Here is a 21,185-nt window from a genome sequence, read left to right on the forward strand (position 1 = left end):
GCTCGAATTTTATTCACCAAAAATAGTGTCCCTTGTGGCATTTAAAAGCGTAAGTCCTTAGAATACCCCGAAAAGAATGTGCCGGGCATTTTTTCTCCTACAAATATTATTATTATTTTACTAATGGCAATAGTTCAGAATTCATTCTTCTGCAAACAAAGTTATCATGATAAATGCCTTGACATTCCAAGTTATTGTCTCTTCACCGTCAGCTAACACATGCTGCATTTTCAGGGTTTTTTTCCCCCTGTACTTGTATCATAGTATAAATGATATCAAATGTTTATAAAAAATTAATGACTCAGCATCAAACATCTAAATTGAATCAAGCTTCTATCAGAAAGCGATCTCCTGAATTATACATAGAGATGAGAGCAGAGATACTAGTTAGAGAGCAGCCTACTGCACAAGGCAGAAAGTGATTTTGTTTAAGTCAAATAGCAGAAGTCCTACTGGGCAATGTTATAACTCCAAATAATGCCAAATGTTTCTAATGCTTAAAATTTGCAAACTCAGAGAGTTGTTTAGGTTAATAGGTCCACAGCATGAATGTTTATTGCAATTCAGATTTTTTTTCAAAACATTTTATCACTAATTTCAGTGAGCAAAGGACCCTCAGAATCAGGTATACATCTGATGCAGGTGAAATACCCAAGGATCTGCCAAGCGGTTGGAAAGTGACAACAAAAAGACTTGTTTGTCTCATTGCTTTCAATAGATTACACATCTGATGGGTTGTTTCTTTAATAGGTTGTGCTGAACAATTTTTTAACATTTATGAACCAAAATACCTTGATAAGAACAGAGGGGCACTGTCTTAGAAATAGCAGAATACCTTTAGGGCTTTAGGGATATTTTCCAACACTGGGTCACAAAATGCCCCAGCCTTCTCTTGCCTGAGAGAGATGAGACTCTGAAGAAGGTGACAAAGATTCCATGTTGTATTGTGTATAGAAAGAGTTTAAAAACTCTCTTTCCTTTTGAAAAAAAATTTTTTTTTAAAGAGACAGAGTCTCACTCTGTTGCCCACGCTAGAGTGCAGTGGTGTCATCACAGCTCACAGCAACCTCAAAATCTTGGGCTCAAGTGATCCTCCTACCTCAGCCTCCAGAGTAGCTGGGACTACAGGCGCTCGCCACCATGCCTGGCTATTTTTTCCTTTTTTTTTTTTGTAGAGAAAAGGGTCTTGCTATGTTGTTCAGGCTGGTCTTAAACTCCTGGCCTCAAGTGATTTTCCCACCTTGGCCTCCCAAAGTTCTGGGATTATAGGCTAGAGCCACCATGCTTGGCCTAAAACTTTTTATGGCATCTCCAAAGGCACCCAGGAAGGCAGGTGCAAAAGAATTTGAAGTGGCTCCGATTGAGACTCACCCAGACTGTGTGAGGCAGAAGGAGTTTCTTTTATTAGTTATTGTCATAAAACATTCAATCGGCTTAAGACCTTGTGGGCCTTGAAAGAGCATGATCAGAGACACATAAAAGCAGATCCCATGTTTTTCCTGAGATACCGGGATCTGTGTGCTGAGGAGGAGGGTGAGGGCTAGGTAGCAAGTGGGGAGTGACCCTTGAGTGTCCAGACAGCACTCCTGATGCCACTGCCTCTGCCTCTGGGGCCTCCCAGCTGTTCCTGTGACAAACTGTCAATCTCTTCCTCCTGGTACCCTTTCCCACTTCTGGGGTAAAAAAGAAAAGAAAAAAAATCCATGTCAGTTTTCAGCCAAAGTTTCTGGATTTTATTAGAAGTTACCTTTAGAAAGTTAAATCCATCTGTTATCTCAGTCGTACTTCCCCAAGAATGAAACGGGGCCCTCTCTGGACCACAGGTGGGCGGTGGCAACACTGCTCAGCAAACGCCCCCCTGGGACCCAGGTTGTTTTCCTTACTTACTGATCAAAAGAATTAGGGGCCACTTCAGTTCTGTCATCTACACCTGTGGTTCCAGTAGTTTATGCTAATCAAGAGTGTAGATTTATTTTGAAGTGAAATGTGGGGGAAAAAAGAGAATATTTAAAAAAACAGATGCAGAGGTATATTTGGTAACCTAAATATGTATGTAAAGAGTGCTATGTTTGAGTCGTTGGCAGGTATGAATTCATGGCCCAGTGTTCTTTATAAAAAAACAGCTTTGACAGTACACGATGTGGTCACATCATTTTTCTTTCACAAGATTATCATTTTTTAAAAGCTTCTTACAAAGCTTCTTAAAGTCCAACTTAAAGCTGTTACGTTCTAGCCCAGTGTCAGAGCTGATTGGCTCAAAACCTCCGGGGGCCGGTAATGCCACATTACCCTCTGGGTGGGGGCCGCGCGGGGTCGGGAGCTCGGCAGCTCCCTCCAAAGCCAGCTCTCCTACTGGCCAGCAGGCAAATCGCGGGGGACAGATGGGATTAAGTGCTCCAAAGAGGATTCCCCAGCCCTCCCCCAGAGGAGGATCACTCTGGTCTAGTTCTGCAACAAAAATAAGCCCCAGAGAAGGAGAAAGTGCCTGTTTAAATAGCATGTGGCTCTTCCCAAAGCTTCCGCTCCCCCTCGTACCCCATCCCGGGCCGGCTGGGGGAGGGCCCTTTTCCGCAGCTAAGTGTGTGCAGTGGATCCAGCCCCGCAACGGCGGGGTCACCAGGCCTCCTTTGGTTTCCAAACGGAGTCAGACCCTGAGGAACAGCAGTGGGAGGCCACGACCTCAAATCTCTTCTAGCTGCTTTTGGTGACTAATGGATAAATTCTGCCAAGAAGCGCAACAGCGCGCCGCAGAGAAAGCACTTTGTATGAACTCACATCTGCACACTCTCCTAAATTTAGGCCCCCAAGGATTAAGGTAATAAAAACTGCTGACATCTTATTGCAATTTGTTTCTTGTGCAGGAAACAAAACCACCATCCACACACAGCAAGTACCCCTCCCCGAACTTCATTCTGCCCCACCCCCCTTTTCAAACCGTCCCACGCGGAGAGGGGGCGACTCTGGCAGAGATGGGCTCCGAACCTGGACTCCCTGTAAAGCCGCCCCAGCAGCAAACGTGTTGACTCATTAACTCGGAGAGATCTGGGGTCACTGTGACGATTTTCTATTAATAGGGCGCAAAGCTCCTGCAGACATTAGCGGTAATGCCCTGCCGCCCGCACAAAGTTAACTCCTCCCAGGCCGGCGAGAGGAAACCAGGTCCTGCCCAGGCAGGTGTGTGCTTGAAACGCGCGTGTACGCCAATCCCCTTCAACAAACCAGACCCCAAGCCCATCCCGAGTCTGGTCTCCCTGGAGGGAGCGGGGGTGGCAGGCGGGCGTTGGGCGTCCGTCAGCTCAGCTTCGCCACGCACACGGCCAGGGCCACCGCGGCCAGCAGCACTGCGCTGAAAACGGTGGCGGCCAGCGCCTTGCTGGGGTCGCAGGGCCCCGCGCGCTCCCCCACGGACACGACCCCGGCCGAGGAGGCGCCTGCGCTGGCGCTGGACAGCAGCTCGGCACCCGCCGTCTGCCGGGCCTGCACGGTCCAGCGGGGCACGTTGACTTTCATCTCCATGTTGTTGATCATCTCGCCCACCTGAAGGATCTCGCGCTCCAGCTCGCGCAGGTCCGCGACGTCGAAGTCGCTCTGTGCCTCGTGCCGGAGGCTGCGGGCACTCAGGGCGCGCGCCGCCACGCCTGCGGAGCCGCCCGCCACCCCGGTGCGCACCAGCGGCCGCCGCGGCGCGTGCAACGGGAAGGCGGTGCCCAGCTCCAGCGCGCGTCGCATGTCGGCCTCCAGCAGGTCCAGGCAGCCGGAGAAGGCCACCCACAGGCGCTCGAACTCGGAGCGCTCCTCTGCGACCAAGCCCCGGTCGCGCAGCGCGACCGTCAGCTGGGCGCAGGCGGCCCCCGCCAGCTCCTGCGCTTTCTGGCGCGTCTTCTGCAGCTCCCCGCGCAGGTTCTGCGAGTCCGCCGAGCCGCCGACGGTCAGCACCAAGTGGTGGTAGCACGCGGTCGTCCTGTTGAGCGCGTCCAGCAGCGCCTTGCACTCTTCCCTCGCCATGGCGCTGCGCTCCGGTGCGGCCTCGCCGTCAGCGCGACAGGACGCGGCCAGCCCCGACGCCGACCCTGGGCCAAGCGGCCCGAGCACTCCGCATGGCCCGTGAGCGACGGAGCCCGCCCGCGACCCGCGACGTGCCCCTCAGCAGACCGGGCGCGGAGGGGAGCCTAGGAGCTGTGTCCCGGGCCCTGGTCCATGCTCCCCGGGCGCACGCGGGTCACACGCCGGGTCTGCGCACTGCCCTCGCCGGCACGGCGGCTGCCCGGGACGCCGAGGGCGCGGACCCCATCCTCCTCCAGCGCCAGCCTCGCGCTCGGCCAGCAGCTGCCGAGGGCGGTGTCCGGTCCTGGATCCGCCCACTCCCGCCAGCCGGCCCGGAGCTCCCACCCCCGATCAGGGGAGGCGGGGCCCTGCGCGGGGGGATCACGTGTGGGCCCTTCGTCGCTCCCTCCCTGCACCCCGTTACAGTTCTACAAGGTTAGCGCGCGGGAGAGCCAACCCTTCCCTATTTCACAGACGGGGAAACTGAGGCCGGGTCAAAGGGGGTTAGTTCACGCGGAGTCCCTGCAAGCGAGGGGACTAGAGCCCAGGAACGCTGACTCCCAAACCCTGCTGGACAGGACATGGGGTGCCTGCCGGCCTGGGCACTTCGTCCCCCCAAGGCGCCCGGTGAAGGGCGAGTCTCGGCCGCACGGTCCGGGTCCGACTCTCCTCCCACTGCGGTCGCGCTGCCTTCCAGACGCCCAGACCGACCCCACCCCTGGGCCAGACCGGCCCCCGACCCCGCCCCCCCCCGGCTGGGCACGCGCAGTCGTAGGCTCTGGGCGGGGCTGCCTGAGTAGGAAGCGCTGCGAGTGGCTTGAGCCCCACCCCTAGCCGGGCGGCCTCCGTGATTGCTCCGTGTACACGTCACTCCGGATAAGCACGGCCACTCATTGGGCCGTGCAGGGGCGTGGCTCCGCCCAACGGCGGATAAGGGGTGGGCCGTGGAACCCGCGGCCGCGCGAGGGTTGGGGGCACCGAGGTCCGAGCGGCGCTCCAGAGCTGCCGTCTGCGGCCGGGACGGCTGGGGTGAAGCTATGTAACCTTTCCCGTAAGTGTCCTTCCGCTGGTGTCCCCGCGCCTCCCTGGGCGTCGGGCCGGAGTCCGGGCGGCGCCCGGGGGAAGGGGGAGGGGCCCTTCCCTCGGCGCTGGGGTCCCGGTCCCGCCGGTGGCCGCCTGGGCTGTCCCCGAGCCCTGGCCCCGACGCCCCCGAGCCCCGGCCCCACCGGTGGCCGTCTGCCCGCCCCGGCCCCGGCCCCGCGCGCCCACCTGCCCTGTGTCGGAGGAAAGGGCGGCGCGAGGAAGGCGTCCCTGGCTCCGAGGCGGGCGGGCGGGTCCGGGTCCCGGGAGCTCGAACTTGGGGACAGCGGGGGTGGGGGGCCGTCGCCCGCGTGGGGTCGTCTCCGCCGCTTCCCGGCCGCCTGCGGGGCCGGTGGAGGGGCTGTGGGGAGGGGTCTGCCCCCCGCGCCGTGCCGGGCTGGTGGGCTTCCCGGGTGGTCGGGCGGAGGGGATCCCTGTCTGCCCGCCTTATCACTTCGCAAGCGCTGAGAGGTGTGCTAGACTCGGGTCTGTTCCGTTTTTCATGGGAACTGGACTGCCCAGCGGCGCGCGCCCCAGCCTGCTCCCCCGGCCGCCCCTCGAGGTGCGGGCTACGTGGGCACCCGTGGTCCGTGCAGGGCGGCGGGGGCAAGGGATGCGTCTTCACTGAAGGTTTAGGACGTTCCGGGAACTGGGGGTGGGGGGGCAAGACTAGAGGGACCAGAAAGGTGCATGAGAGCTCGGATTTTCCAAGTTTTGGGGTTTCACGGAGAAATACCCTTATTTTCACTAGATAACGCCTCCTCCCCACGAGTCCTAGAATAGAGCAGTGGATATTAACATTTTGTCTCCTCTAGGCCTGGTGCTGAGGCAGCGTGGGGTCCGCAGTACTGGGCCGCGGGGCTCACGCTCGCTCGGGGCCTGTCCTTTGGCGGAGCAGTGGGCTGGTTGTTGGCTGCAGGGCTCGGGCACTCCAGGCCTTGACCATTCTCTGGGGAGGAGCGTCTCAGCCACCCACAGGCCACACCGGCGTCTTGACAGGGAAATAGTAGTTTTCAGGACAAAATGGGTGGAAAAAGGGAGAACCTATTTTTTTTCAGGGCTTTGGGGACAGAAGAGGGTGATGAGGCTGCAGAGGTGAACAGAAGCCAGATACTGGACTGTATCAAGCAGGGAAGTTGAGAGTTCATCTGATAGGGAGCGGAGGGGAAGCCCATTGTTGGAAAGATCACTTTGTTGGGTCTCAGGTGGACAGGTGTGACTGAGGCCTTGGAGGAGGGGATGTGGGATGGGGATAGGAGCAGAGACTTCTGCTGACCAGCCCTAGTGGTGGGAAAGCAGTGGGGCCCGAAAGTTGGATACTCCCAACTTGCACCGTGGGTGAGCTCGCCCAGCCTGGACTTGCCACCTGAAATGACCTTGCCTGACAGCGTTCCTGGGAGGGCAGGCAGAAGTGCCTGCACAGGGCCTGGGGTCAGGGTTTTAATTGTGGCCATTGGCCTGTGTTGTCCTCACCAAGGCAGCTGCTGGGTCTGTTATCGATGTTTCCGTGTGCTGGTTAGTGTTTCTGTGGCATCTGCTCTCTTGGGGCTCTCCCTGTTATCAGTTGCCAGTGGTAGGCTGGCGTCCAAAAACTTCATCCTCTCGCAGAGGAGCAGGGGAATGTGACCACGTAGAGACAGATACCAGGCCTACAAGGGATTCAGTCCAGAAGAGTCCGAACCTGATTTGTTCTGAGGTTGATTCTCCATATGAGGGACACTGAGAAGTGTCTTTCCACCCAAGATACTGGCAGAGAGATGGGTGCATGGCGGTTCTACCTGCTGCTCCAGGAACAGGGTAATGAGGTGGCATTTGGACACAGTAGCCCCTCCGAACTCTTCTGTTCCCTCCCTGGTCCCACCCTGCTTCTGGCCCTGGGGCCTCCTCTCCTTCTCTAACCCTGCACGTTCCTGCTGTCACTGTGTTGGGCTGGCTCTGAGCACCCTGTTTGTTTTCGGCTTTTTGCTTTTGTGCCTGCTGTACCTGGGGCCAGCCCCTCTCCTACTCTGGACGTGGGCAGTGGCTTTCCAGCCCCTGTGAGAGATGTCGTCTCCCTGGAAGCCTGAGCTTCCTCCTAACACCCTGCTGTCATTTGTTCGAGCGGGTGAGCAGCTGTGTGCCTGCAGTGAGCCAGATGCAGGGCTGGGTGCTTTAATGAGGAGCTTTGAGAAAAGTGTGGACAGTATCCATAAACGTTACAGGCGAGAAGGACACAGGTGACCATAACAACGTATGTTACATCATCAAATTGCTCCCGTTGGTGTTAAAGGTAGATGAATAGAACATTTTCCCTCTTTGCCCTTTCCTTCTGACTCACAGATTAGACCAACTAGAGGATGTTTCTCATCACTTGCTTGGGTCATGCTCTTTGGTCAGGGCCCTGGAAGGATGGGAGCAGCCACAGCTGTGAGATTTCAGCAGGGAGTGCACCCCTGGAAGGTATTGACGGAAGTGCCGTGTGCCAAACTCTGCTGAGCTGGGCTGCATGCTGTCACCAGATGGTTCCTGATCACCCAGACTTATCTGGGCTAGCAGGACGGTTGAAGACCACAAAACCACGAGTGCACACGTTGCCTCCTGAAATGCCGGATACTCGTTTGAGGCCTCACGCGGCTCTCCTGTTCATAGATAAACGTCAGATAACTCACGTTCCGGGATCTTTAGTATCTCCAATGAATTCCACTGGATTTCCTATAAATTTTCACATCATTTGAGCTTGGGCAGGGATGGAATTTGTTTTAAGAAGTTTTGTAAGTTTCACTTACCTTTCCAGTTTTACAAGGAAAAGTTTGTTTTCTTTGCATGTATTTTAAATTAGAAAACTAATTCCTGCAAGTAAGAAGTGTTACATTATTTTTAAGTATTTACTCCCGTATAAGAATTCAACTCTGGCACTAAGCACCAGATTGTATGAGATTATTACGTATTTTTAACACTAGGACAGAAAGATTGAGAACAGTGTTGGAGAGAGCTCTTTGAATCCCTGCCCCTGGACAGAGGGTTCAGTCATTGGTGACCAAGACGACCAATGTTCAAGATAAAGCGGATGACTTGAGGCTAGATAACAACACCAAGCTCTGTCCACTCAGCGGCAATGCCTGTTAGGAGCCTGTGTGTGCATGCATGTGACCTGCATGTTTTGATGTGGCATTTGGTGGCCTTCCCTTCTCTTGCTGCTGTACCCTTCTCTGACCTACTCTGCTTGGAGACTTATTGCTTCCCTGGGCTCACCTTCTCATGGAGTCTTGGGTTTCCTGTACTGCGCTGAACCTTCCTCCCTGCTCTTGGCCCTGCTGGGAATGCCCCTCCCATGCCCCCATCCTCCCTCTCTGCTGTTCCCTTCTTGCTCTCCTTCTTCTTACCTTCCAGCTAGGTTGTCAGTTCCTCTGCTGAAGCTTGTCCCTGTCACCTCCGTCTTGGGGGTGGAGGTATTGGTGTTCTGCCAGCATCTTCTCTGAGGAGCAGGCGTGTCTTTTCCCAGCTTTAGTCTGACCATATCACATCCTGTTGCTTGGATGATTTTTGTCCAAAGCCTCTGCTTTTGCAGTCTGCCACGTAGAACCAACTGTGTGAGAAACCAAGAAGAATTTTTGCTTATGACTGTCCCAGCAAAATTGCATTATCCAGTTGTTCTGGTGGGGACTCATAAAAAGATTATCTGGGCTCCGGTAATAATTGAATTCAGCAATTCAAATACCCGAATTGTCGCAGAGCCATCCCAGGGGCCCAGGCAGGGATTATATGCAGACATTTTCATGCGAGGCTCTTTCCTAAGAGGACTTGCAGGGAGCTCTGGGGCCTCTTTCAGGCAGACCCCAGGGGGCCCGCAGCCAAGACAGCTCTCTCCGGTGGAGGGAATTCAGTGTCATGTGGACTTTTCCATCTGGGGAAATAAAGTCTGGCTCCTGGCCATCTGTGGCTCCTGAAATGAACCCATTTCCAGGTGTGTTTATTTCACATGGTGGGTGTGGTGGTTAACGGGATGAGTTCTAGAATAAATTCTGACATCTGTGTAACCTTGAGTCAGCCAGCTGAAACTGTTTCTTCATCTATGACCTGGGGCTAATGATACCTACTTATCTAGAGTCACTGTACGCACTAGAATAGGATTAGGATGTATAGAAGTTATTGCACTGCCTGGAACAAGGATGCTCCCAAATGGTGTCTGTTTTTGTCATTAGTTGTAAGGGTCAGAATTCATAATGCAGTTATGTGTGGTGTTTGCACAAGGATGCATTATGGAACATTGCTACCTAGTGAGAAAGTAATTCAGTTTTTCATTCAGATTTCATTCAGCTGATTGTTTCAAGGATAAATTCGCTTGGTGCTTTTAGAAGTTGCTGACTTTCTCTTTGTGATGAAGAGAGAAGGCCACAGGCTTAAGTTTAGCACCTTTGGCAGGCAATAGTATCTAGTGAGATTTTAAATGACATTAATTGGCTTTATAATTTTTAACTTTAAGATTATCTCCTCTTTGGGGGAAGTGATACTGTTTTTCTGTTTAAAGTAGTAATAAGATTTCTTTTTATTTCTTTTTTCTTTTTTTTGTTTGGGGTAAATAAAGATTTCTTTTTAAGATAAATTTTTAAAAAGACGGTAAATGTTTAAAAGAAAATATCAAACACTAACAACAGAGCCATTGTGTATGATTTTTCGGGTCATGCATCGCACAGGGTGCGGGATAGCAGGGATGTCAAACGGGCCACTGTACCGCCTGTGAGCTGCTTCCCGAGCTACACGCATTTACACGGGACTGTGTCCACTGGGGGGGGTACCTTTTTCTAATTCTTATGATGGTACCATGTGAGCTTGTAGTAACTGGTGGCACATTGGTGTGCAGTACCGTATGTCACAAATAGTGAAGGTGGCATGTAAGTGATCCTTGTGAGAACCCTGCAGGCAGGTATTAGTAGTCTCTGTTGCACAGGCCAAGGTGGAGGCTTAGAGAGTTGGAATGACGTGGTTAGAAAGAAATCTGATCCTCTCTGTGCCCATTTGGTAGACTTCCTCTCTGGTAGGTTGGTACAACCACACTGGTCTGTGTTAGGGGGAGCAGCCCAGGGAGATGGAGGACCAGCTGTGGACTGTTCTTAAAACATGCAGAGCACCTGCTCGCATTGCTTAGCAGCATGTAGCAGTTTGTAGATGGCAACATCCTTAAAACAGCAAGTGAGCTGAACGTTGACTTGTAGTCTTCTGTTCACAGAGCTTTCAGTCATAAATCAGATCAGGGCAGACTCTGGCTTCGGCAATCACAGTTCTGATGGTGGTGGTAGGTGTGTTCCCCCCGATTCTTATTTTATCTGTACAGTATGACTCTGATGTAAGTCCTTTGGCTTTTGCTTTTAGAACCTTACCTATCACAACCAATCTAGTTATTTTTTTTTTTTTTGAGACAGAGTGTCACTGTGTTGCCCTGGCTAGAGTGAATGCCATGGCGTCAGCCTAGCTCACAGCAACCTCAAACTCTGGGCTTAAGCGATCCTACTGCCTCAGCCTCCCCAGTAGCTGGGACTACAGGCATGCACCACCATGCCCGGCTAATTTTTTCTACATATACTTTAGTTGGCCAGATAATTTCTTTCTATTTTTTTTTTGGTAGAGACGGGGTCTCGCTCTTGCTCAGGCTGGTCTCGAACTCCTGACCTCGAGCGATCTGCCCGACTCAGCCTCCCAGAGTGCTAGGATTACAGGCGTGAGCCACCGCGCCCGGCCTAGTTTTAAAAATTTCATTTACAACAGCAGCAAAATCTATGCAGAATATGTAAATAATTAGTCTAATAAAAGTGTATAATTTTTATGGAAAAATTTAGTTGGAAGACGTAGAAGACATTCATAGATATACCATGTTTATGAATGATAAGATTCAATATTGTAAAGATATTGACTCTCTAGTTCACGAATTGAGTATACTTCCAATAAAAATCCTAATAGGACTGTTCATGGAATTGACAAAGCTGATTCTAATTCATGTGATATTATAAAGAACTAGGAATAACCTTTGAAGACCAAAGGGAGGAGGTAGACATTTCTTTATGAGATATCAAGGCTTTTATGAAGCTGTAATCATGCAAAATCATGCGGGTTAGCCCTGCTCTGTCCAGCAGAATAGCCACGAGCCACTGTGGCTATCAGGCACTTGGCTACTAGGAATTGAATCATGCTGTACATGTAAAATACACACCAGATTTTGAAGACTCAGTAGGAATAAAAAAATGTAAAACATATCATGAATAATTTTAAAATAATGCTCACATGTTGAAAATGTTTTGGCTATATTAAGATAATAAAATATTAAAATTAGTTGCACCTGTTTCTTTTTTAACGTGAAAATTTAAAATTACATATGTAATTCTATGTAATTACATGTTTCCTATGTATTTCTATGTGACAGCACTAGTCTAGGCCAGAAACAGGCAAAACATACATGGGATCTTGGAGTATGATGAAGGTAGCATTATCAGCCAGTGCAAAAGGGATAGAATATTCAAAAAATGATGATGAGACAATTGGCTTACCATAGGGAGAAATAAAATTAGATGCCTAATTTGTAGCATGTACAATATTAAAATCCAGATGGATTAAAGACCTAAAAATAAAAACAAACTTTAATATTTTTAGAAATTATAGGGACTATATGGCTTTGGAATTGGAAAGGATGAGGTTTCAGGTAGCGTTTGCTGCATAACAAACCGGCCCAAAACTTGGTGGCGTAAAATAGTTGCAGCTTGTGACTTTCCACTGTTATGGGGGTTGGCCAGGTAGTTCTGCTGGTCTTACCTGGACTCAGCCATGGGTTGTGTTCCACTGGCGGGTTGGCTGTGCTCACTGGACCACCTGGGCCTCTGTCTCCCCTCGTGGCCTTTTATCCTGTGGGCTTCCTCATAGCATGGTGATCTTGGGGTGCCAAGAGACTGAGAGTGGACTCTGCAGGGCCTCCTGAGGCTAACACTCAGCAATGAACAGGGTCAATTCTGCCTATTGGTTGCAGCAAGTCATGGGGCTGGCTCAGGTGCAGGGGGCGGGGAAACAGGCTCTACCTTCTGATGGGGGGAAGAATGGCGAAGTCAGTTTGCAAAGGGGCGTGCCAGAGGTTACACTTTATCTCTCAAAAGAAAATCTGAGTCAAACATGGCAAAATGTTAGGCTTCCTTAATTCTGATGGTCGATTTGCATTATTGCTCAGTACTTTTCCGTGTGCTTAAAATATTTCATTAAAAATACATGAGTATCTTTAGAATGTAGAATGTCATAATTTTGGTCATGTAGGATGTTCTAAGAATAGCCATTTATACTTTTGCCATGAGCTGGAGTTTAACAAGATTTTCTGAGCATAATTTACACATCTAATGAATATACACATCATCTTGGAATTGGTGGATTATATTTTATATTTCTTGATGGAGTCTGTGGAGGAGAATAATACGTGTCAAGGACGCTTTTTGGAAATTGCCAGATGAAGACTTTGTGTATTATATAAACCTGAAAATGGTCGTTCATGGCTTTTTCCTTTCTTGTCCCAGGAAACTCACTGTGACCCATCTGAAGTCCCTATGGCTGTATATGATGAAGATCTCCTGAAAAATCCCTTCTATCTGGCTCTGCAAAAGTGGCGTCCCGACTTGTGCAGCAAGGTGGCCCAAGTCCACGGCATTGTAAGTGCGTTGATATTGAGGGTGTCCTTAGGTGTGAATGATGCCAGAAATGTGGTAGACTGAGGTTAAGTTTAGAGGAAGTCCGTTACAAACCTGCTCACTTTAGCAAGTCCCCAGAAGCATGCTTGGTGTGTGAATGAGCAGCAAGGAGCCAGCATGAGTTGCTTCCTCCAGGAAGCCTCCTGGGACTGCAGCCCAGGGTGTGATCCTTTCTCTGAACTCTTAGCCCCTGTCTGTGACTAATCATGCCCTTTCGTGGAATACCCACAGTGACACTGGAGTCTCACACGGTGGTGGTCACCTTTGTCTCTTGTTTCTCTGTCAACCACGAGGGCTTCTCCAGGGCAGAAATCATTTCCTCCCCGGAGCCTCATGAGTCCTCCCTGTGTCTGGGAGGGTGGGTGCTCACTCCCGTTGAGTCAGGGAGCCGGTGAACACATTCACGCACAGCTTTGAAAGGCACTTTCCAAAGGGCAAGAGCCGTGATGAAAGAACTTCTGTAGCAGAGGCCACAACCTCAGGAATCTACAGGGGCAGCAGGTAACAGGAATGAGAGAAGCAGGTGAGCGAATCCGTAGCCTGTCTTGGTGCGGGCATCTGCCTGGAGGGAGGGCAGGCCCCGTGTTTCGGGTCTTCCCAGTTCTTAGGTCAGTGAACTTCACAGGCGTCTCATTTAGAGAGCACTTGGGACACGGTGTGCTGGGTGCATTGGTGTCATCTGCTCAGTCTTCTGTCTTCTTTTTGTGCGCTGGTCCCTTCTTTCTCATACTGGCCTATCCACTTCTCTTACCCTGTGTGCGGCCGTATTCCAGAGTCAGTGCAAATTATTAGCGGCCTTCAGCTCTTCTGCGAGGCAGGTGTCTCGTTCTCGCCCTCCAGTTCTGCCCCCTCAGCCTGTGCCACGAGGTCTGTGATGTTTCTCTGCAGACCATCAGTGCGAGTGCTCACATCACCAGCTCTTCCAGCTGTCTGGTCAGACCTGGTGTGTAATTCATCCTGCCTCTGTTGCAGGAGCGTCTGCACCACCAAGATCAGAGCCGGCACGGTCTCAGGGTCAGTCTTGGTTCCCTGTGCCCAGCTTGGCGGTGACGTCTCAAACCGTCCTGCATGTTTTAGGTTGAGCCTGCTCCAAAGCGGGCGCCTGGCACCCTGAGACGTCTCTGGTGGAGGTTGCAGCCCGTGACAGGAAGCCGCGTTTCTTTGGCCTTTGTTGCATCCTTGCAATCTACGATCACAACTAGGCTTTAGGGAAAAAAAAGCATGGGGGGCAGCCCACAGTGTCATGCATCTGCAGTCCCAGCTACTTGTGACTGAGGTGGGAGAGTCACTTGAGCCCAGGAGTTCAAGACCAGCCTGGGCAACAGAGCATATTTAAAAAACAAAAACATGGAAAACAGATTAGAAGAAAGCCATCTTCAGTGTGAAGTGTTTCTCCTTTGGGTGGTGGGATTATGTGTGACTTCTCAGTATCCCTTTTCTGTACTTTCCGAACGCTCCTGCCTTCACCTGGACCTGCTCCTGAGCCTGTTGGTGCTTGTCCCTGGGCAGTGGAGATAGAGAGGGTGCCCGGGCTTCGCTGTGGGGGGACCCAGCAAGTGAGGGCCTGTCAGTCTTCACGTCTGAGGATGGGAAAGGACTCGTGCTGTCCTCCTCCTCCCTCTGCCTGTGGTGGGAGCAGCTGCTTCCAGTTCTCTCTGCCAGTAGGTCCCCACAAGCCCAGCTGGAGCGGCTTTGGATGCATCCTGTTCTGCTGACGTTGTAAACGACACTCTCTAATGTTCACCCGATCGTTTTTTTCAGGTCTTGGTCCCCTGCAAAGGAAGCCTGTCAAGCAGTGTTCAGTCTACGTGTCAGTTTGAGTCCTATGTTTTGGTACCAGTGGAAGAGCATTTTCAGACCCTAAATGGAAAGGTATTCGTTTCTTGGTGGGTCAGCCAGGGCTGCTCGCTCAGCGTTTGCGGGCGGGGGAGGAAAGAGCATCCTGTTTCTCAGCCTCTCACGTCTGCGTGAGACTACGGCAGGTGACCCGCGCAGGCAGCCCCTGCCTTGGTGGGAGGCAAGAGGGATGGGAATCGTGAACGGGACCTGGCGGCTGCCGTGGCGATGGGGCGGGGCTGGGCGTCTCTCCCTCGGCCCGCGGCGGGGTCTCTGCCGGGAGTGGGCGAGTGGCCGCACACCCCTCCCCCACGCCAGGGAGCCATTTTACCCAGTGCCCTTGAGAGCAGGTAGATTTCTTGGCCACAGGTAGGACATCCGGGATGAATATTTTATTTTTTTAAAAACTTTTTTTTTTTTTTAAATAGTTTCAAACCTACGGAGAGTTGCAGTCAAGTACAGAGAACTCTCGTGCACCCTTGCCCCAGACTGGTTAACTGTTAACATCTCTGGCACGTTTGTTTAATCACTCGTGCCCTCCACGCACATTAGTGGTACTTTTTCCAAACTTTTCGAGAGTGAGGTGCAGACTCTGTGCCCTTTACCCCAAGACAGGTCAGCGTGTATTTCCTAAGAGCAGGCATTCTCATCCGTAACTATTAACGCAGTGATCACACTCCGTGAGTGTAGCATTGATACAGTGTTCTCCAGCATACTGTCCTCATGCAAGTTGTGCTAATTATACTAATAATGTCTTTTTATAACAAAAAATACTTTTTTTCTTTTTAGATCTAGGGTCACACGATGCATTCGGTCATCAGTGTTTTTTAGTTTCCTTAATTTGGAACAGATCCTCACTATTTGTTTGTCTTTCATGACATTGACATTTTTGTTTTATTTTCTTGCACAAACTCTCGCTCAGCATGGGTTTGTCTGGTGCGTCCCCACGATTAGATCAGTTACGCGTTTTCAGCAGGGATGCTGCGAAAAGGGTGTTGTCTCGGTGTTTCCTGTCAGGCACAGGGTGTCAGCCTGTCTCGCTGTGGATAACTTTGGGCTATATGGGTTTTGTTTTGGTTTTTCTTAAGTGGAAGCGGTAGGTTCTGAGAGGGGGAAGCTTAATCCCAGCCAGGGCTGGCCGTGTTCCCCAAGCCCCTCACGGTTAGGGCAGCCAGGCCACGCCAGCCCTCTCACCGGTGTCGGTGCTGTGGCTCCACTCGGCAGGTGAGGCTCGAGGGTGCTGTGACGGGGACAGGCGGGACGGGGTTGCGGTAGGTCTGCTCCAGGCCAGCAGCCCGGTGGCTCACGAGTCACACTGCTCTTTCCCTGCCAAGGTCTCCTCGCTGTAGCTGTCAGTCACTTGTTAGTTTATTTGTTCTCTTTGGAGACCCAAGTCTACAAAGAGGACGGAGGAGCCAGGCTTATCTTGGCGGGTCTTCCCTGTGCACCCGGCGACGGGCAGAGTGAGTTGGGGAGGGACAGTGCTGTGCACTCTTCAGCCCGTGCACGGTGCGGGCCGGATCACTGTGGTCTCTTGGGCGGGAGAGCCTTTTTACTTCTTTTCCCAGAGGGTATAGGATTTCTTCTCCTCAAGAAGTAGCTTAATACTTTTTGTATTGCAACTTTTACTTGATTGTTTTTAGAGACAGGGTCTCACTGCTGTGGCAACATTTAAAAGGGATCTGGGTACTTCGTAGCCACAGCTACTGAAGTGAACAAAGAGGAAAGAAAAAATTTTGGTGTCAGACAGAACAAAACAGTTGGGCGTGGTGCATCTGTAGTCTCAGCTACTCAGGATGCCGAGACAGGAGGCTCAGGCGTTTGGGGCTGTGGTGAGCTCTGATCGTGCCTGTGAATAGCCACTGCACTCCAGCCTGGGCAACATAGCGAGACCCCCTCATCTCTAAAAATATATATATATTTTAAAAAAGAACAAAGCAAGAGAGTGTTTGTGTCTCAGCAAACCCAAATTGGGGTGAAGATAGGCAGGGTCTGGTTAAGTGCCACATTGGGGGATTGGCTGAGAGGAGGACAGTGGTTGCCACCGGCCATTGGTGCAGTGATGGCTTTCTTGTTCCAGGATGTCTTTATTCAAGGAAACAGGATTAAATTAGGAGCCGGTTTTGCCTGTCTTCTCTCAGTGCCCATTCTCTTTGAAGAAACTTTCTACAATGAAAAAGAAGAAAGTTTCAGCATCCTGTGCATAGCCCATCCTTTGGAAAAGAGAGAGAGTTCAGGTATTCTGGGAAGAAAACCCTTTTCTCCTGATTTGGAGAAATGTGTTTGTTGACCTTCTTCCTGACACCGCTGTGAAAAGGTTAAACATCCCAGGAAATATTCAAGAGCCCACTAGAAACCTGCATAACTGTTTACAGTAATTCTCCCTAGAATTCAATCAGGGTCATCTCGAGCTAAGGAGATGTGGATTGGGGTTGCCGTGTATGGTTGCATAGGTTGGGCATTACACAATTCCAGGAGGCACCATTCACATAGGCCTCAGTGTACTGGGGTACGCCTGTGATGTGACTGTCCCCACCGCACCCCCCAAGTTGTGCAAAGCAGCAGTCCTGGCTTTGCTCTGGGTCTCAGCTGTAGGGTTTGCTCTCACAGAGGTATTACCCAGCCAGCCCCACCATTGTGCCTCTTTGAGATCTCATTATTTGTAATGAATAACAATTCTTCATTTGCCCCAGGAAATTGAGATAACAGTTAATGTGCCAAAGGCACTCTGAGGCTGCCGTCAGGAATGGGGCCGCGGGTCCCACTGTTGCTGCCCACAGCCCCTGGTAGTCTGGGTTTGGTCCCAGGAAAAGGCTGTGAGAGGACCAGGCTTTCGAGCCCTGGGCTCTTCCGTAACTGGGTGGTTCTTCTGCAATATCTTGAAACAAGGACAGTCCCCCTCCACATCCGCCCCTGTGCCCTGGAAGACGGGGCCCTGGGCCCGTGGGAGTAGGGAAAAGGATATGGAACTTCTCCCATCGGGCAGCAGCCGAGGCTTCAGCCAGCCTGACCTCTGTCTCTTTTTCAGAAGGGCCTTCGGCACCCTCGGATCCCTTTTCCCTGAAAACCATTGAAGATGTGAGAGAATTTTTGGGAAGACACTCGGAGAGATTTGACAGGAACATCGCCTCTTTCCACCGCACATTCCGAGAGTGTGAAAGGAAGAGCCTCCGTCACCACATAGTCAGTAGCCGTGTGTGTCCTGCCTGATGTGCCCCATCTCAGGGCACCGGGTCCCTCTGTCGACCCTGAGACTTCGTCCGCTGCTGTCTCCACTGTTGCAAGATCTGTATATATGTTTGCAACTATAAAAGTAGTGTAGCCGGTGCGATGGCACATGCCTGCAGTCCCAGCTACTTGGGAGGCTGAGGTGGGAGGATCTGTCGAGGCCAGGAGTTTGAGGCCAGCCTGGGAACATGGCAAGACGCTTGTCTCTCTTAAATAAATAAATAAAAGTATAATATAAGCTGCTGTAGAGAACTTGGAAATCATGGTAAAGTACAAAAACGAGTATTGTTATATATTAACCCCAAGGGGAAGTTTTTTCTACTTTTAATGCATATGTACCTAAAAAGTTGAAAAAGTCCATCATGTAATTGCTTTGGTGAAGCCTGCATTAATTAGCACGTGAAGCTCGGGGACGCCCGCATGTCCAGGTTTGTGTATTGCGGCCTCCCCTGGTAAGAGGCACACATCTGTCTCCGCAGGACTCGGTGAACGCGCTCTACACCAAATGCCTCCAGCAGCTTCTGCGGGACTCGCACCTGGTAAGCAGCAGGACTTCCAAGAGGGAGAATTGCAGTTTGCCACGTGCAGATCCAAGCTCTTTAACTGTCCGCCTCTGTCCTGCAGAAAATTCTCGCCAAGCAGGAGGCCCAGATGAGCCTGATGAAGCAGGCAGTGGAGGTTAGGGCAGAGGGGAGTGGTGGGGGGGGGGGCCCTGGTGGCCCGGCACACGCCCTGAACTGGGGCCCGTTGGTTTCGCAGATGTACGTCCACCATGAAGTGTACGACCTCGTCTTCAAATACGTGGGTACCATGGAGGCGAGCGAGGTAGGTCCTCGGCCCTTGTCACCCGGGGTGCAAGCCATGTTCTGTGCTTTTTAAGAAATCTGAAGCTTCATTAACATCTGTCATTAGGATGCCGCATTTAACAAAATCACAAGAAGCCTTCAAGACCTGCAGCAGAAAGACATCGGCGTGAAACCTGAGTTCAGGTAAGGGTTTGTGCTGTGTCCTTGGCGGCCGGGCGCTGCTTTCTCCCTGACTCGGGGCCTCTGGGCCGTACAGGGCACACTGATTTGGCAGGTGGAGGAGCAGTGAAGTTGCTTGTGACCTAATGGAAAGGGCTGAAGTGACAGGTGACTGTGTAGTAACCCCCTTCACGCTCAACCCCGGCCCCCGGCCCTCACCTGTCACTGGCGTGCAGGCTGGACGGGAGCTACCAGGGACGCGGTTTTGTGCACCTGGCTCCAGGTGGGCACATGACTTGCCCAGGTTGGTTCTGCAGTGCGCCTCTCCTCACCTGCCCATCTGAGGGAACCTGGCTGTACAGGCACTCCCTGTTGAGTTAATTTAAGTTTCATCAGGGTACAAAAATACCTAAAGTGTTTGTGTTTAAAGTCCCCCCACCTTGGGCTATTTCCTTCTGGGGCTATGAGTTTTTTACTTTTTTTTTTTTTTGAGACAGAGTCTCACTTTGTTGCCCAGGCTAGAGTGAGTGCCGTGGTGTCAGCCTAGCTCACAGCAACCTCAAACTCCTGGGCTCAAGTGATCCTCCTGCCTCAGCCTCCCGAGTAGCTGGGACTATAGGCATGCGCCACCATGCCTGGCTAATTTTTCTATATATATTTTTAGATGTCCATATAATTTCTTTCTGTTTTTAGTAGAGACGGGGTCTCGCTCTTGCTCAGGCTAGTCTCGAACTCCTGAGCTCAAATAATCCACCCGTCTCGGCCTCCCAGAGTGCTAGGATTATAGGTGTGAGCCACTGCGCCCGGCCTGGGGCTAAGAGTTTTTATCTTTTCCCCAAATTTCTGGTGTAGCTTTCCCTTTTTTCCTGGTGAGCTCCCCAGCTGTCGTCGTCACCTGACAGCCTCAGTGGCATTTAAAGCTGTTGTGTTTTGCCACTGACTTGAGTATCTTTTTTCCCTGTCACTTATGGTTTGTTGGGAGACATATATAACCCGAGCCATGTTACTGGATCAAGGAAGAAGGGCTGAAGTTGTCACTTTCCCAATTACTTTGTAGCTTCAACATACCTCGTGCGAAGAGAGAGCTGGCCCAGCTGAACAGATGCACCTCCCCGCAGCAGAAGCTGGTCTGCTTGCGAAAGGTGGTGCGGCTGATCACGCAGTCGCCCAGCCAGAGAGGTTCGTGCGTGCGCAGGGGCTTGGCCAGGGCACGTGCACCCATCCAGACAAGAAGGTCTGCTGCGGGGTGGCGCTGGCCTGCGGGTCACACGGGTGGGGCTGGCGCTTAGCGGTGTGAGCGTCTCGGAGTCTGGTCTGCGGGGGCGCTTAGTTTGGAGAGTGGGTTAGACACAGGGCAGGAAAACGGTGATGGAGAGGGAGTGCCCTCGGAAATGGGCCGAGCCGGTGATGGCTGCAGGGGGTTCAGCAGTTTGTTAGAATGTTCTTCCTAATTTTACATATGCTTGAAAATTTCCAGTATGAAAAGTAGAACAAAACAAGCTAAGAAGAAATGAACGAGGAGGAGGCAGATCTGTGTGTAGACAGGGGCTGCTCTTCAGAGCATGCTGAGCAGGGCAAGCAGGAGTGTGCCCGGTGCACGTGCACCAGCATCACAGGACAAGAGGGACGGCCACTCGTCCCTGCGTTGGGTGGTGTCTGTGGACTGTCTCCGGGAAGGTGTGCAGCCGCAGCAGCAGCAGCTGTAGCCTCTGGGACAGGAGACCGGTGGCAGGCAGGCATGGGAGGGACAGTCGTGGCTTTGTACTGTGAATTTTGAAACGTGGATAGATGACTTAAAATTTCAAAATGAAAAAAATAAAGGGAAGCTACACGTGGGCATTAGACTCCATGTGTGTAAAATGGGAATTCCTTCAGGAAGAGAAAGAGTGTAAAATGGAAATTCCCTCGGGAGGAGAAAGAGGCTTTGGGGGACAGCTCTGGGCGCACCTTCCATGTGTGTCTGGAGCCACTGCTGCCGGGCTCTTTGCCGTCCAGGAGGGTGTTGGCATGTGGTCTGCTCGCAGTTACCTCCTTTTGTGCGTGTTCTGAAAATGGGGGGCGTTCTTTCCCCCCACCCCGAATCTGCCGTCTATTCAGGACGCCCGCCATAAAGGAGATTGTGCAGTTACATTTCTCCCTGACGCGTGTCCTCACCAGAGTGCGGTTTGCAGGTTGGAGGGCGGGGGGAGCTCACGCACCCATCCGTCCATCTGAGCCTCACGAGGGCTGTGCACGTGTGTTTCCCCCTTGCAGTTAACCTGGAGACCATGTGTGCTGACGACCTGCTGTCAGTCCTGCTGTATTTGCTTGTGAAAACAGAGATCCCCAACTGGTAACG

General features: G+C 51.7%; 2 protein-coding genes across 2 annotated transcripts in view; one reads left to right on the top strand and one right to left on the bottom strand.

Annotated features, from left to right (window-relative positions):
• Nucleotides 1-1,635: 1,635 nt before the first annotated feature.
• Nucleotides 1,636-4,302, bottom strand: LOC123624145 (regulator of G protein signaling 9 binding protein). The gene is made up of 2 exons (XM_045531762.1): nucleotides 2,983-4,302; nucleotides 1,636-1,673 (listed from the first exon to the last, which is right to left on the bottom strand). The coding sequence occupies exon 1, from the start codon at nucleotides 4,003-4,005 to the stop codon at nucleotides 3,292-3,294; it is 714 nt and encodes a 237-aa protein (XP_045387718.1). The 5' UTR covers nucleotides 4,006-4,302; the 3' UTR covers nucleotides 1,636-1,673; nucleotides 2,983-3,291.
• A 685-nt stretch (nucleotides 4,303-4,987) lies between these two features.
• The window catches only part of ANKRD27 (ankyrin repeat domain 27), a 40,668-nt gene continuing 24,470 nt past the window's right edge, over nucleotides 4,988-21,185 (top strand). The window contains exons 1-11 of the mRNA XM_045533068.1: nucleotides 4,988-5,095; nucleotides 12,648-12,779; nucleotides 14,580-14,690; nucleotides 16,735-16,891; nucleotides 17,683-17,837; nucleotides 18,362-18,421; nucleotides 18,507-18,560; nucleotides 18,642-18,707; nucleotides 18,795-18,871; nucleotides 19,905-20,026; nucleotides 21,101-21,179. Coding sequence (XP_045389024.1) covers nucleotides 12,678-12,779; nucleotides 14,580-14,690; nucleotides 16,735-16,891; nucleotides 17,683-17,837; nucleotides 18,362-18,421; nucleotides 18,507-18,560; nucleotides 18,642-18,707; nucleotides 18,795-18,871; nucleotides 19,905-20,026; nucleotides 21,101-21,179 — 983 coding nt within the window. The 5' untranslated portion in view covers nucleotides 4,988-5,095; nucleotides 12,648-12,677. The remainder of the gene's footprint in view (nucleotides 5,096-12,647; nucleotides 12,780-14,579; nucleotides 14,691-16,734; nucleotides 16,892-17,682; nucleotides 17,838-18,361; nucleotides 18,422-18,506; nucleotides 18,561-18,641; nucleotides 18,708-18,794; nucleotides 18,872-19,904; nucleotides 20,027-21,100; nucleotides 21,180-21,185) is intronic.

Source organism: Lemur catta, chromosome 19 (assembly GCF_020740605.2).
Source record: "Lemur catta isolate mLemCat1 chromosome 19, mLemCat1.pri, whole genome shotgun sequence".
Taxonomy (NCBI): Eukaryota; Metazoa; Chordata; class Mammalia; order Primates; family Lemuridae; genus Lemur; species Lemur catta.

What these genes read in the sequence shown, in the direction of transcription:
- LOC123624145 (XM_045531762.1), bottom strand. Translation starts at nt 4,005, where the DNA reads ATGGCGAGGGAAGAGTGCAAGGCGCTGCTGGACGCGCTCAACAGGACG.